Source organism: Musca autumnalis, unplaced genomic scaffold, assembly GCF_047663935.1.
Source record: "Musca autumnalis isolate F117 unplaced genomic scaffold, ASM4766393v1 scaffold_2, whole genome shotgun sequence".
NCBI lineage: Eukaryota > Metazoa > Arthropoda > Insecta > Diptera > Muscidae > Musca > Musca autumnalis.
In genome coordinates, this window is record NW_027411755.1 from 18,035,890 (window position 1) to 18,051,525 (window position 15,636).

The 15,636-nt window shown below is 33.8% G+C and overlaps 1 protein-coding gene across 5 annotated transcripts in view; it reads left to right on the forward strand.

The window, feature by feature from the left end:
• Positions 1-12,050, forward strand: part of Lar (tyrosine-protein phosphatase Lar) — a 992,349-nt gene extending 980,299 nt beyond the window's left edge. For all 5 annotated transcript variants that reach the window (XM_073967222.1, XM_073967225.1, XM_073967224.1 and 2 more), the window contains 5 exons: positions 5,907-6,046; positions 7,579-10,914; positions 10,986-11,096; positions 11,169-11,474; positions 11,539-12,050. In XM_073967222.1, coding sequence (XP_073823323.1) covers positions 5,907-6,046; positions 7,579-10,914; positions 10,986-11,096; positions 11,169-11,474; positions 11,539-11,607 — 3,962 coding nt within the window. In that variant the 3' untranslated portion in view covers positions 11,608-12,050. The remainder of the gene's footprint in view (positions 1-5,906; positions 6,047-7,578; positions 10,915-10,985; positions 11,097-11,168; positions 11,475-11,538) is intronic.
• The last annotated feature ends 3,586 nt before the right edge of the window (positions 12,051-15,636 follow it).

Below are 15,636 nucleotides of genomic sequence, written 5' to 3' on the forward strand. Positions count from 1 at the left end.
TACGCTTTTGTTTCTGTTAATTGTCTGTTATACATAAACGCACTCTATGCTTGAATATTTAAATTGAACTCCATTGTGAATGATGTCCTATCTTTACAACTTTACGTCTTTGGTAATGAGGTCGTTATTTATTATATTTATGCTTTTGCTTATGGCAGTGATGATGCAATAGTGTCACTTATTAGCACCAAAGACGTAAAGTGGTAAAGATAGGACATCATTCACAATGGAGTTCAATTTAAATATTCAAGCATAGAGTGCGTTTATGTATAACAGACAATTAACAGAAACAAAAGCGTACACCAATGTGAACTATGTTAAATATAACATAATTCATGTCACAATATCGTAACATCACATTATGTTAGACCACCAGCACCATCTGCCGATGTATAGTAGCAATGGAAATGTCTCATCTTGTTATGTATACATCTTTGTTAGCACATCTCTCTATGGGTTGAAGTATGTGCTAAGTACATTGCGATATTATTCATATGTAGATGGCGCTTACTCTTAATATATATTGATCTTTGCCAGGTTTGCTACAACAGCGCCAATTCTTTTACATTTGTACCCAATCCCATCTCGTTGCCGACGTTTCCAGAATGACGATCTTGTAGCATTGTTTGAAACCAACTGCGCAACAAACACACAGAAGCACAACTCGGACTAGGCGAACAACAACACACACATACATGAGTAAAAGGGTGAGAAATATAAGAGAAATGAAAGAACAACAACGACGTCACTGAACTATCAAAACAAATGTAAAAGTAAAATACAACAAAAATAATAGGGGATACTTATATATAATATATAATATAATTGTTCCACAAACATCCCAGGCGGGACTGGGGAGACTTCTCTCATATCAATGAGTGCACCCCGATTCATATTAGCTCAATGATGTGGGACCTACTGTTTATCACCGAGTCCGAACGGCGTGTCTCAGACACCACTTGTAGAGAAGTTGTACAAGGCTGAAATACTCAGAAAATGTCGCCAACATTACTGAGGGGTATTTTGCCACCGTTGAAAAGTGTTTGATGTTGACTGGCCGGGGAATCGAACCCACAACCTTCGGCGTGCCAGGCGGGTGTGCATACCATTACACCACGGTGGCATAGGGGATACTTACCTAAGCGATAATTGCATGATGGAAAAATGTACAACAATAGTAAAGTAAAAATGGAAAGCAATAACTGAAATGATTGAGAAAACTCCATACAGTAGTTGTTGTTGCAAAACTAATTTAAATAAAGTAACTACCCAATAAAAATCCACGTTATAATTCTTACTTCCAAATTAACAGGAATTCATCTAAATCAGTTAAATTCGCAACAATATTTATTTCTTAGATTATTTACATTCTGAATATGTGATCTTTGCCGTTGTTTTGGTTTGCCGTTATTTTGGTTTGCCGTTTTATTATAATATTTATGAATCCTTCTAGTGTTTGTGTTCACATGTAGGTGGAGCTTCATCATAACAGTATTGTTCTCCTGTTATGAGATCTATTTTTAGTGTGTTTATCCGCCCTCTATATTGATGGTATTCTTTAATGGGTGACGAACGATAATTCAAAGACATTGCTTAGTTAGTCGATATCGGATTCATTAACTTTCTTTAACATTATCACTGTGATAGGCAGAAGTTCAAAACTTTGAAGACTATACGCCGCTGCACTTAAAATGTTACTATTATCGCCTTGGCTAGTGTAAACCAAATATCACATAGTATGCTCCATTTGAAATATAAACTGTCGGCTAAAAAAAATCGATCACATATACTGGCTCATCATTCTTCCTGCCAGATGCAATTTGTCCAAATCAATGTACTTTGCAGCAACGTCTCTTAGAATAAAATTCTTAGAATAGAATTCTAGTACATTTCCTGGATCTTGTATATTAAACAGTAGTTGAGTTCCCAACGCAGAAGCAACAACTGTTTCTTGCCAATAGAAACGATGACTGAGGTTTCGTTTCGTATATTCGACCAGAACATATGTGTCGAGAGTCTTCATATAATTCCTGAAAAATAATTTCAACTATTCGAAAACGTGTGGGTATGGTTGCCTACGGTAGCAACCTTTAAAACTCTTTAGACTTTTTCCATATCTATTAGGATTAGCAGTTCTGATAAAAAAGCGCCTATTAGCGGATAAAAACATCTCAATTGAGAATCCATTGGTTAAAGTCAGTGCTATATAAAACGTTCTTTACTTTCACATTCAGATGGCGCTTCCTCATAATTGCTCATTTGTTTCGTACTTCAATAAATTTCGCATAACTTTCCCCTCTTGAATAAGGATTTCTCTTGCTGAATTCGAGATCGATACACCCTAAACAACTACTACCAAAACCTAAACTAGTATTATTGGCAAAAAATACATTCAATTGCACTATTGTGATCCAACAGAGTCACCTACTTGTTGTTGAAATCCTTACTAAATTCTAATGTCATCACATTTACATGTAGATGGTCCCAAAATCATGAAAAACATGAAATAATTATTATTCTTTGGATACACATTAGGTGGCAGTACTGACATTCTATTATCGATTCCGTGTTTTATAATATTGTTTTCAAAAAAAAATTATTGTGTCACATACATAAGCAGAAGACGTCGAAATCTAGTCTCACGTCCACCTAATATTTTTCTTACTATTGCAATAGTACCCGGAATTTAACATTTGTGGATGCTTATTGTACGTAACCTACTACTTAAAACTCTTAAAATTGGGCACACATAAAATTACCATAACTATATTTTATTTTATGTAATGTATTGAAATCGTCACAGGTTGCGTATGAGTGGTGTCGCCAATTATACGGCATGTGACTTTGACTTTATTGTTCTATCTTTTATTCGAATTATTTATTGATCCGCAAAATTAATACACGTTTTCGGAGACTAGTATCGATACTCGAACATGTTTTTAATTAATTTGATTTTTATGGAACTCATAACTCTATTTTTAAGCAAAAATCGATGACTTACTTTCTCAAACTCGTATTAAATAAAATATGTTTTTAAACATTTTTTGATGCATCTGGGCTTGAGTAAAAGTTTAAATGCCATTATTGGGGAATTAGATGTAATACATTTTCTAATAATTGTATTTAAACTTTCACCCAATTACCGATATATCAAAAAATTATTCGGGTTTTACTTAAAACCCAAATGCTTAATCAACAATAAAACGTAGCAATATGGCTCGATCTTATATGTATATAACAAAATAAAATTAAACAAAATTAGTTTTAAGTACTGCGTATCGTATGATTATTATTAATATTATAATTGTGTATAGGGTAGCGTATAAGTAGTGTTATTAGTTATACGTCAGGTAGGTTAAATGTAAGTTTTGGTAATTAAATACAACCTAAGAAAATCTTTAATCAAACAAAAATCAAATCTTTGAAAAGTGATCCCACCCCAAGAAATATGTCAATAGAATTTCAGATGTCAATTGAGGTTCAATATTTTGTGCCCAAATATTTTTGTTAATTTTAAAGCCCACATATTTTTGTTAATTTTATTTTTTTTTGTCCATCACAAAATTGCGAGTGAGCCAACAGTTTTTTTAACAATTTTTAATTTTGCCTTTAGTAGTTCTAGTAGATATTCCCACTATCCCCCAAACCAAAACCCTCATTTATCTAAACTTTTTTGCAAATAATTAATAAAAATCCCAAAAACTATGTTTCTTACTTTTTTTCCATCTACTACTTTTTTGTGGCCACTCGCATCGAATGTGTTTTATTCACCACCAACCACCAACAACAACTAATTCACACGTTTTTTTGAATTTTGTGTGTGCGTGTTGTTGAATGTTTTTCTTATATAACCATAATAAAAAACTGGATGTATTTTTTGGAATAAACTATTTTTGCACAAATCACAATAATTTTTGAACATCTGCACCTGGGCGCACTGCCACCAACCAACCAAACACCACCACCACTACTATATATCTCTATAAATTAAAATTCACTCAATTGTGTCACTGTTCTTGTTATGGATGATAATATGGAAATGTGTGATAAAAATATTTTTTTTTGTTGAAAATTAAACATACACAAAATAAATGAAAAATGTAAAACGTATAAATGCATAATGAAACAATCTTAGAGAAAAACAGTGAGTATTTTTTTGGAGTGATAATAAATTAATATAATTTTTTAGAAGAAGAAAAAAAAAACAATTTTAATGGAATGTTTTATAGTTATGTTTATTTTGAGTTACTACAGCAATACTTTACATATTAAACATTTCCAGCAAATTCCAGCGCTATACAAATGCATATGATTTAAATAGAGTAGCCTAAAAGTATGCAACACACATGAATACTTTCAAGCTTAAGAGGCTTACAAGCGGGAATATTTCTTGCACGACTTTAGTCTAGATCAAAAAAAAAATATTTCGGAGAAAATATTACAATCATAAAACTTTTGGGAATACAAATTATTTCCAGCAAATTCCAGAGATATAAAAATATATGTATATTTATTTTTTTATAGCCTGGTTTCTTTTTGGGAATTTCAGGAATGGATAAGGTAACACTTTCAAGAAAATTTTTGAGAGGCCACTTCAACGTTGATATATAGTGCGGATATTTTTAGGAATAAAAAATCTCGAATTAAAAAAGAATCGATTTTTTGTTGCATATTTAAAAATATATTTTCTTAGTTAGATTTTTTCTTGTGAATTAAATATCTTTCCAAAATCACAAGCATTATTGGTAGGGTAAATGGAGGTGCCCTTGTTAGTTTTGATACAATAGTGTCACCTATTACCGCACAAAAACAACACATCCAATGGTTGAAGTCATTGCTACCCTTTTTAGTTTCACATGAAGGTGGCGCTCCCACATTTCTTTTTGAATTCTTTTGGGTAAACTAACATCGAACCTGGTAGTCGTATTTAAATTGTCGCATGGATGGATTCTAGGAGGCTATTTATTTTTTAAAAAGGCCGATTTTAAAGTATATTTGTTTGGTGGGCTACCAAAATATTTTTTTTTTAAGAAAACTCTTGAGATGATTCCCTTTTCAAATTTGCTGGAATACACCACAACAAAAACTCAACACGTGTTTTTATTTATTTTTTTTTTTTTTTTTTTTTTTTGGAATTTAACACATTTCCGATGATTTATTATTTGTAGAATAAACTAAAAATATAAGTATATTTTTGAGATATATACAAAATATGTTGTATACATTTTTGAACATATTTTTAGCAATACGAAAATATATCGAAAAACTTTCTCTTTTTTATCTACTCCCATCTATTTGATACAAAAAAAAAAAAAACAATGTAACTATTTTTTAGCATAATAAAAAAATAAACAAATATTTTTATTTCTCATAAAAATAATAAAACCTATTTTTTGTTTTTTGCATAAAAATTTTAATTTTTTAAATACAATTTTTATGAAATAATTTTCATGCATTTTTGTGCATAAGAAAATAATTTTTTGGAATGTTTTTTTCAACAAACTCGAAACCATTTTGTTTTTTTGAACAAAATATTGATGAAAAACGAACCTATGAAAAAATTTGCATCAACTTAATTTTTTTTCTCATAAAACTTTTATTGACATGTGATAATGTTTTAATTTATGCTCATATATAGAAATAGCTATAAGTTTTATAATATAAAACATATTTATATAAATAACACAATAGTTATCTACCATAGTAACAAGTCTGTATTATAGACATACCTTCCCATAGGCTTAAGCGTATTTGTATTGGTATCTAATTATCGTAAAGTATATCTTAAAAAAATAGATATCTTAAAATAATGTATTTGTTTAATGTATTTGTAATAATTGTCTAAATTATATCTCACTTTTTCTTCGCATATTAACATATTTGTTTTTCCATTTTTCATCGTTTAGTGCCTGGAGATCCTCAAGAAGTTAAGGCTACTCCATTAAATTCAACATCAATTCATGTCAACTGGAAACCACCATTGGAAAAAGATCGTAATGGCATTATACGCGGTTATCACATACATGTACAGGAAGTTAGAGATGAGGTAAGTAGAGGTTTTTTAACTACAAGAGAAAATCGTTTTAATTCCTACTGTCCATAATTTTTATAAATTAAAATCTCGACTAGATTCCTACTGTCCATATCTATATTTTGAAACGGAAATTCGTACTGTCAATATCTACTATAACCTCAACAAGAGATTATAAATTATAATCTCAACAAGATTCCTACTGTCCATATTTATTATAAATTATAATCTCAACAAGATTCCTACTGTCCATTTCTATATTTCGAAACGGAAATTCCTACTGTCCATATTTATTATGAATTATAATGTTAACAAGATTCCTACTGTTCATATCTATATTTTGAAACGGGAATTCTTACTGTCATATGCTCTACATCTTGAAACCATAATTTTTATAAATTAAAATCTCGACTAGATTCCTACTGTCCATGTCTATATTTTGAAATGGGAATTCCCACTGTCCATATTTATTACAAATTATAATCTCAACAAGATTCCTACTGTCCATATCTATATTTTGAAATCGAAATTCCTACAGTTCAGATCTATATTTTAAAAGTGGAATTCCTACTGTCCATATTTATTATAAATTGTAATCTCAACAAGATTCCTACTGTCCATATCTATATTTTTAAACGGAAATTTCTACTGTCAATATCTACTATAACCTCAACAGGAGGTTATAAATTACAATCTCAACAAGATTCCTACTGTCCATATTTATTATAAATTATAATCTCAACAAGATTCCTACTGTCCATTTCTATACTTCGAAACGTAAATTCCTACTGTCCATATTTATTATAAATTATAATGTAAACAAGATTCCTACTGTCCATATCTATATTTTTGAAACGGGAATTCCTACTGTCCACATCTTTTGTCAATTATAAACAGGTACAGTAGGAATCTCAGTCAGGGACAGTATGTAGTGTGATGTAGTCAGGGACAGTAGTAATTTCATACGCATGTAGGCAGTGACTGTAGGAATTTAACCGTATACAATAGAAGAACTCCGTAGAATACTAGAGCGTCGTGGGAGGCTTCTTTAGAATAAAAAAACTCCGTAGGAGGCTTCTATAGAATAGAAGACCTCCGTAGGAGGCTTCTATAGAATAGAAGACCTCCGTAGGAGGCTTCTATAGAATAGAAAACCTCCGCAGGAGGCTTCTATAGAATAGAAGACCTCCGCAGGAGGCTTCTATAGAATAGAAGACCTCCGCAGGAGGCTTCTATAGAATAGAAGACCTCCGCAGGAGGCTTCTATAGAATAGAAGACCTCCGCAGGAGGCTTCTATAGAATAGAACACCTCCGTAGGAGGCTTCTATACAATAGATTACCTCCGTAGGAGGCTTCTAAAGAATAGATGACCTCCGTAGGAGGCTTCTATAGAATAGAAGACCTCCCTAGGAGACTTCTATAACATAGAAGACCTCCGTAGGAAAAATACTCAGGCACTGTTTTTTTATTTTTTCTCCTTCTCAAAAATCATAAACCTCAATTTGCTTGCCATCTAATATATATTCCCCTTCTCTTCTTTTCACAGGGCAAAGGTTTCTTAAATGAACCTCTAAAATACGATGTCGTCGATGCCTTGGAATACAATGTCACCGATTTGCAACCCGATACAAAATATTCCATACAAGTTGCCGCCTTGACGCGTAAAGGTGATGGTGATCGCAGTCCAGCAGTTATTGTAAAGACACCAGGTGGTGTACCCGTGCGTCCCACGGTTAGCTTAAAAATAATGGAACGTGACCCAACCGTGTCAATTGAACTGGAATGGGAAAGGCCGGCACAAACATATGGCGAGCTGCGTGGCTATCGCCTCAAGTGGGGCATTAAAGATCATCCCCTCAAAGAGCTGCTGATGGGACCCCACGAAACCAAGAAACCCTTCAAAGATTTAGAACGTGGTGTTGAATATGAATTCCGTGTTGCTGGCAGCAATCACATTGGTATTGGCCAAGAGACTGTTAAGATCTTCCAAACCCCTGAAGGTTCACCCAGTGGTCCTCCATCAAATATTACCATACGCTTCCAAACGCCCGATGTGGTGTGTGTTACCTGGGAACCACCAATACGTGAGCATCGTAATGGCATTATTATCCGTTATGATGTGCAGTTCCATAAGAAAATTGATCATGGCCTGGGATCGGAACGTAATACGACTCTACAGAAGGTGGTGTTTACAAATCTGGAGGAAAACACGGAATATATCTTCCGCATTCGGGCCTATACCAAACAGGGAGGTGGTCCATTTAGTGAAAAGATTCTAATTGAGACAGAACGAGATATGGGTAGGGCACCAATGTCGGTGCAGGCTGTGGCCACTTCAGAACAAACAGCGGAAATATGGTGGGAACCGGTGCCATCTCGTGGCAAGTTGTTGGGCTATAAGATTTTCTATACCATGGCGGCCGTGGATAATTTGGATGATTGGCAATCGAAAACTGTGGGTCTCACAGAATCTGCGGATTTGGTTAATTTGGAGAAATTTGCCCAATATACTGTGGCAATTGCGGCAAGATTTAAGACCGGTCTGGGACGTTTAAGTGAAAAGGTCCATGTGAAAATTAAACCTGAAGATGTCCCATTGAATCTAAGGGCTCATGATGTTACCACACACTCCATGACCTTGAGTTGGTCACCCCCGATCAGGTTGAATCCGGTTAGTTATAAGATTTCCTATGATGCCATGAAGGTGTTTGTGGATTCGCAAGGCTTTTCTCAAACCCAAATTGTCCAGAAACGAGAAATTATCCTCAAGGCCTATGCCAAGAGCCATACCATCAATGAGCTGAGCCCATTTACGACGTATAATGTTAATGTTAGTGCCATGCCAAGTGATTATTCGTATCGTCCCCCCACAAAAATCACAGTTACCACACAAATGGCTGCTCCCCAGCCCATGGTTAAACCGGATTTCTATGGTGTGGTGAATGGTGAAGAGATTTTGGTGATATTGCCCCAAGCCTCGGAGGAATATGGTCCCATTTCCCATTATTATTTGGTGGTGGTGCCGGAGGATAAATCAAACTTGCACAAGAATCCTGATCAGTTTTTGACGGAAGACCTGCTACCGGGAAGGAATAAACCTGAGAGACCTAATGCCCCATATATTGCAGCCAAGTTTCCACAGAGATCAATACCCTTTACCTTCCATTTGGGTTCCGGAGATGATTATCACAATTTCACCAATCGTAAATTGGAGCGGGAGAAACGTTATAGGATCTTTGTGAGAGCGGTTGTGGATACGCCACAGAAACATTTGTATACCTCAAGTCCATTTTCGGAATTCTTGTCGTTGGATATGCGCGAGGCTCCTCCGGGAGAAAGGCCACACCGCCCTGATCCTAATTGGCCCTCGGAACCTGAGGTTTCGGTAAATCGCAACAAGGCTGAGCCTGGCATGATGTGGGTCATTCTCCCCGTACTGGCTGCTTTGATTCTCTCGGCCACCTTTATTATTATTTATGTCATCAAGCGCAGAAGGCAACCCTGTAAGACTCCAGATCAGGCGGCAGTGACCAGACCCTTAATGGCTGCCGACTTGGGTGCTGGACCCACACCCAGTGATCCGGTTGATATGCGACGCTTGAATTTCCAAACACCTGGCATGATTTCCCATCCTCCCATACCCATATCGGAATTTGCCAATCACGTTGAGCGGCTCAAAGCGAATGACAATCAGAAATTCTCTCAGGAATATGAAAGCATTGAACCGGGCCAACAATTTACCTGGGACAATTCGAACTATGAATACAACAAGCCCAAGAATCGCTATGCCAATGTTACGGCCTATGACCATTCGCGGGTTATTTTACCCCTCATGGATGGTGTGGTGGGATCGGATTACATCAATGCCAACTATTGTGATGGTTATCGTAAGCACAATGCCTATGTGGCCACACAGGGTCCACTGCAGGACACCATCTCCGATTTCTGGCGCATGTGTTGGGAGCTGAAGACCACGACCATTGTAATGATGACCCGTTTGGAGGAAAGGACCCGTATCAAGTGTGATCAATACTGGCCCACAAGAGGCACTGAAACGTACGGTCAAATGTTTGTTACCATTACGGAGACCCAGGAATTGGCCACTTACAGCATTCGCACCTTCCAATTGTGTCGCCAGGGCTTCAATGAGCGTCGGGAGCTGAAACAATTGCAATTTACCGCCTGGCCTGATCATGGTGTACCCGATCATCCGGCACCTTTCCTACAATTCTTGCGTAGATGCAGGGCTTTAACTCCTCCCGATTCTGGTCCCGTTGTGGTCCACTGTTCCGCTGGTGTGGGACGTACCGGCTGCTACATTGTCATTGATTCGATGCTGGAACGCATGAAACACGAAAAGATTGTGGACATTTATGGTCATGTTACCTGTTTGAGGGCCCAACGCAATTATATGGTACAGACGGAGGATCAATACATTTTCATACACGATGCCATTTTGGAGGCGATAATTTGTGGTAACACCGAGGTACCGGCCCGTAACTTGCATACCCATTTGCAGAAGCTATTGACCACGGAACCTGGAGAGAGTATTACAGGCATGGAAATTGAGTTCAAGAAATTGTCCAATGTTAAGGTGGATTCATCGAAATTTGTTACCGCCAATTTGCCCTGCAACAAGCATAAAAATCGTTTGGTCCACATTCTACCCTATGAGTCTTCTCGGGTCTATTTGACACCCATACATGGGGTGGAGGGTAGTGATTACATCAATGCTAGTTTTATTGAGGGTTATCGTTATCGCTCAGCCTATATTGCGGCCCAGGGACCACTGCAGGACACCGCTGAAGATTTCTGGAGAATGTTGTGGGAACACAACTCCACAATTGTGGTTATGCTGACCAAACTCAAGGAAATGGGAAGGGTAAGTTGGGAAATCTTAAAACTAAATGAAGGAGGCAAAACTGTTATACAAGTGGTTTTAATTTTTTTTAGGAAAAATGTTATCAATATTGGCCCCATGAACGTTCGGTACGCTATCAATACTATGTGGTGGATCCCATTGCGGAATATAATATGCCTCAGTACAAGTTGAGGGAGTTCAAGGTAGGATTTCATCAGTCATCAACAAAAAAAGATAATTCAATAATTCTAATTTTCTTTTCCCATTTCTTTCAGGTCACTGATGCCCGCGATGGTTCTTCCCGCACTGTACGCCAATTCCAATTCATTGATTGGCCCGAGCAGGGTGTACCCAAGTCTGGAGAAGGTTTTATTGATTTCATTGGCCAGGTGCACAAGACCAAGGAACAATTTGGCCAGGATGGTCCCATTACTGTGCACTGTAGTGCTGGTGTTGGACGCACTGGCGTTTTCATTACTCTGAGCATTGTTTTGGAACGCATGCAATATGAGGGAGTTTTAGATGTATTCCAAACGGTGCGCATATTGCGGGCCCAAAGGCCAGCCATGGTGCAAACAGAGGTAAACTAAACAAATATATATTTTTAAAAACCCATAACTTAATATTTCTTGTATTTTATTTTAGGATCAATATCATTTTTGTTATCGTGCTGCATTGGAGTATTTGGGTTCATTCGACAACTACACCAATTAGTTTACATAGAATCTATTGTCTGTATAACAGATTTATTCATTTGCAAAGTTAAAAAAAAGAAGAAAGTTTGTTTTGAATCCACTCGAAAATGCGTCCTGTGCTTCATAAAAACCCGCTCTCATCTCCCAAAAGAACAAAAGGAAAAAAAAAATGAAGTGGAAATTAGAAAAAATATTGTATATCATAAAAAATGTTTTATATCGGTTTTATGTTATAAAAATTGGTTTTTGAAAAAGGAAATTAGAAAAAATAGCATGTATGGAAGTTATAATAAAACTGTTATACTAGCCGTATAACAGTTTGCAAAGTGTTATATTACCAAAACGCGAATACAAATGGTGCTGAGTGGTGTTCAACGCAAAAGTGTGGTATATTGGGACATATTATAACAGTCTGGAAGTGTTATACAAGTGGACAGAATTAGTAAAAGCCCTATCTTAAAAGCAAACAAATTTAAAATATACAAAAAAATGTTATAGAAACAACATTTCAAATATGAAATATAGTTAAATGATAAATATATTTCCCCGTATAACAGTTTAGATGCTTACTGCTAGCAAAAATAGCTTTGAATTCCTTTAAAAAATCTTCACCCGTTTTTATGACAGAAATATGATATAAAAGTGTTATACAAGTGGACAGAATTTGTAAAAGACCTATTTTAGAGGCAAACATTTTAAAATATACATAAAAATTGTATAGAAACAACATTCCAAGTATGAATTATAGTCAAATGTTAAAAATTGTAGCCCGTATAACAGTTGGGATAATGCTTACTGCCAGCAAAAATAGTTTTAAATTCTTTTAAATCGTCTTCAGTGGTGTTTGTGGAAGAAATATGATCGATTGAATTTTGGTATAACAGTTTAAAAGTGTTATACAAGTAGACAGCTGTAAGAAAAAAATCTAATTTTCACAATTTTGTTAATAAAAAATAAACTTTCCAAAACATTCAAATAAACATAAACATTCAAGTAAGGTGCTCCATATAACAGTTTGCATGCTGGTTGCTTCTAACAAAATTACTTTTATTTCATTTTAATTGCAAATAATGCCACCCATAATAGATACCGATGTGTTATACGGTAATATAACATTTGTGAAAATTTCAGAAAATCTAACTCTAAAAAAAATGGAATTTGAAAACTGGAACAGGATACTATAAAATACGTTATATAACAAAAATACACAGTATAACAGTTAACAAAAAGGCTAGAAAACTACTAAAATGTATAAATATGCATATAAAGACACCCATATGCATATAATGATACCCATAATAGATACCAAAGTGTTATACGATAATATAATGTTTGTGAAAATTTCACAAAATTTATTTTTCAAAATTTGGAATTAAAAAAATTACGTTATATAACAAAAATACGCAGTATAACAGTTAACAAAATGTTAGAAAAACTACTGAAAATGTATTTATATAACATAATAGAGTTCAATTGTGTTCCCAAGATAATTTGTATTTTTCGTATAACAGTTTTGGAAGTGTTATACTGTCTGAAAAACGTTTGTAAAAATTTACCAATCAAATGTGGAATTAGAAAAATCGATCGACCACCTTAAAAACGGTATATGACAAAAAAATCACAGTATAACAGTTAGGAAAATTTTTGAAATATGATAAAATATGTCAATATAACATATTGGAATGCGGTTTGTTGTCAAAAATAATGCAATACTTTTTCGTATACCAGTTTTGAAAGTGTTATATAGCTTTGAAATGAATGTACACTTGTTTCTAGTAGAAATTCTAATTAAATCAATTATTTCCATACCTTCAATGAGATAATATACTGCCACAATTATTTTGTACGTAATGCAATACACATATCTAGGATATAGGACAATTAAGATTAATGTTTAAACTAGTTACTTAAATCGTACAAATTTTGAGTCGTTTTCGTTTTTAGTACGTAATTCTAAGCTATTAAAATTTTTTTCTCATATAAGTATAACAGTTATGGCATTTATTAATATATTTCTTTTAATTTTTGTTATTTAATTCTTGTTTGCATATAAAAGTTATATAGCAGGTGAATACTTGACATATTTATAACAGTTATTGGTTTAGTTAAATATGCTATGAAGATGTTATACACAGTCTAAATATAACAAGACATTTTTCCAAGTGGGAAATATCCATATAAACTATATAAAATACAAAGAATAAATTTTTGGAATGAATTAAAGCAAAGATTTGTGTATAACAGTCTACAAAATTACCACAAAAATTTACACTTCCAGGGGATTTTTGTTTTAAGAAAAGCCATATAAATTTCACATTCGCAGGTTAAATACAGACATATAACAGTTAACTTGTAGAAGTATCAGAGATATAACAACTCTAGAGCATTTTTTTTTTCTCCAATCCATTTTATTTTAAGAATAGGCATTTGAATTTGTGGCATTCATAGGTTAAATGCTCATATATGACAGTTAAGTCGCAGAAGTATCGAAGAAATAACTTCAAAATGCAACATATAACAGTTTCATATCAACATTATAACAATTTCCACGGTGCTATGAGCTTAGAAAATATTTTAGCTTTATAACAAAATTTACTTGGGGCTATTCTGGCTGTTATACCTAACATAAAAAAATATTAATCTTATGAAGGCATTGCAAAAATTACACTTTTGAAAGCTCTAAATCTGTTATACCATCTGTTAAATAATTATTACGAAGTCTACACCTTATGATGAATCGCCATTGGTGATGTTGAGAATGATTTAAATAAATACCTTAAACCGTTATACCAGCTCTAAACACGTATACTAACTAAAATGTATGGCAACCACTGGTCGTGGAACATTTAGATTTTGTATTTATTTGTTATACTATGTAGTATAACAGTTGTTATGTATTTATAAATTTAATCAAGAACATTACATAATTTTATGTAGCCAAAAAAAGTTCCGATTTAATAACAACTACCTTCGTATAACAGTTTCCGATATACTTATTTATACAAAGTAATAAAAATCATCATTGTTGATGCTGAGAATGAGTTAAATAAAATCCTTAAACTGTTATACCATGGAAATTTTATTTATTTGTTATACTATGCAGTATAACAGTTTTTATGTCTTTAAAAATTTAATCAATAACATTACATAATTTTTTGTAGCCAAAAAGTTCTAATTATATAAAAATTATCTTTGTATAACAGTTTATAAAACCTTATAAATGGAAAAATTATTACAAAGTCTTGTAATATCTGCTTTTGTATTTTATATCGGGAATTAGTACACAATTCATTTTTTATAACACTTTTAAAACTGTTATACAATGTCATACGCTTTAAATTTTCTATTTATTTGCTTCTCCAAACATAAAATTACTTATGGATAATTTGCTGTAGTCAAACAGATCAGTACTCTTATAAATTATTTTAATAAAAAACATTTGAGGTTATCTTTGTATAACAGTTCCCGCAAATCCCGAACAAATAGAAAAAATAAGGTTATGCTTTGTTGGTTTTGCATTACCATCAAAAATTAATAAATAATACAATATGTATAACACTTTTGAAACTGTTATACAAGTGTCCCCTGTCTACGATTTACTTGGAACTTTTTAAAATATTATTTATTCGCATGACCATACTTCAAATTATTTATTAACATGATAATATTCGTATAACAGTTAACATGTAAAACTGTTATACAAGTGCCTCTTGTAGGTTATCTTTGTATAACAGTTCCCGCAAAACCAGAACAAATGGAAAAAAAATATGGCAATGCCTTGTTGCTTTTGTATTGCCATCGAAAATTAATAAATAATATAATATGTATAACACTTTTGAAACTGTTATACAAGTGTCCCTTGTCTACGATTTACTTGGATTTTTTTTAAATAATATATATTCGCATGACCATACTTCAAATTATTTATTAAGATGATAATATTCGTATAAAAGTTAGCATGTGAAACTGTTATACAAGTGTCTCCTATAGGTTATCTTTCCCGCAAAGCCCGAACAAATGGAAAACATATGACAATGCCTTGTTGGTT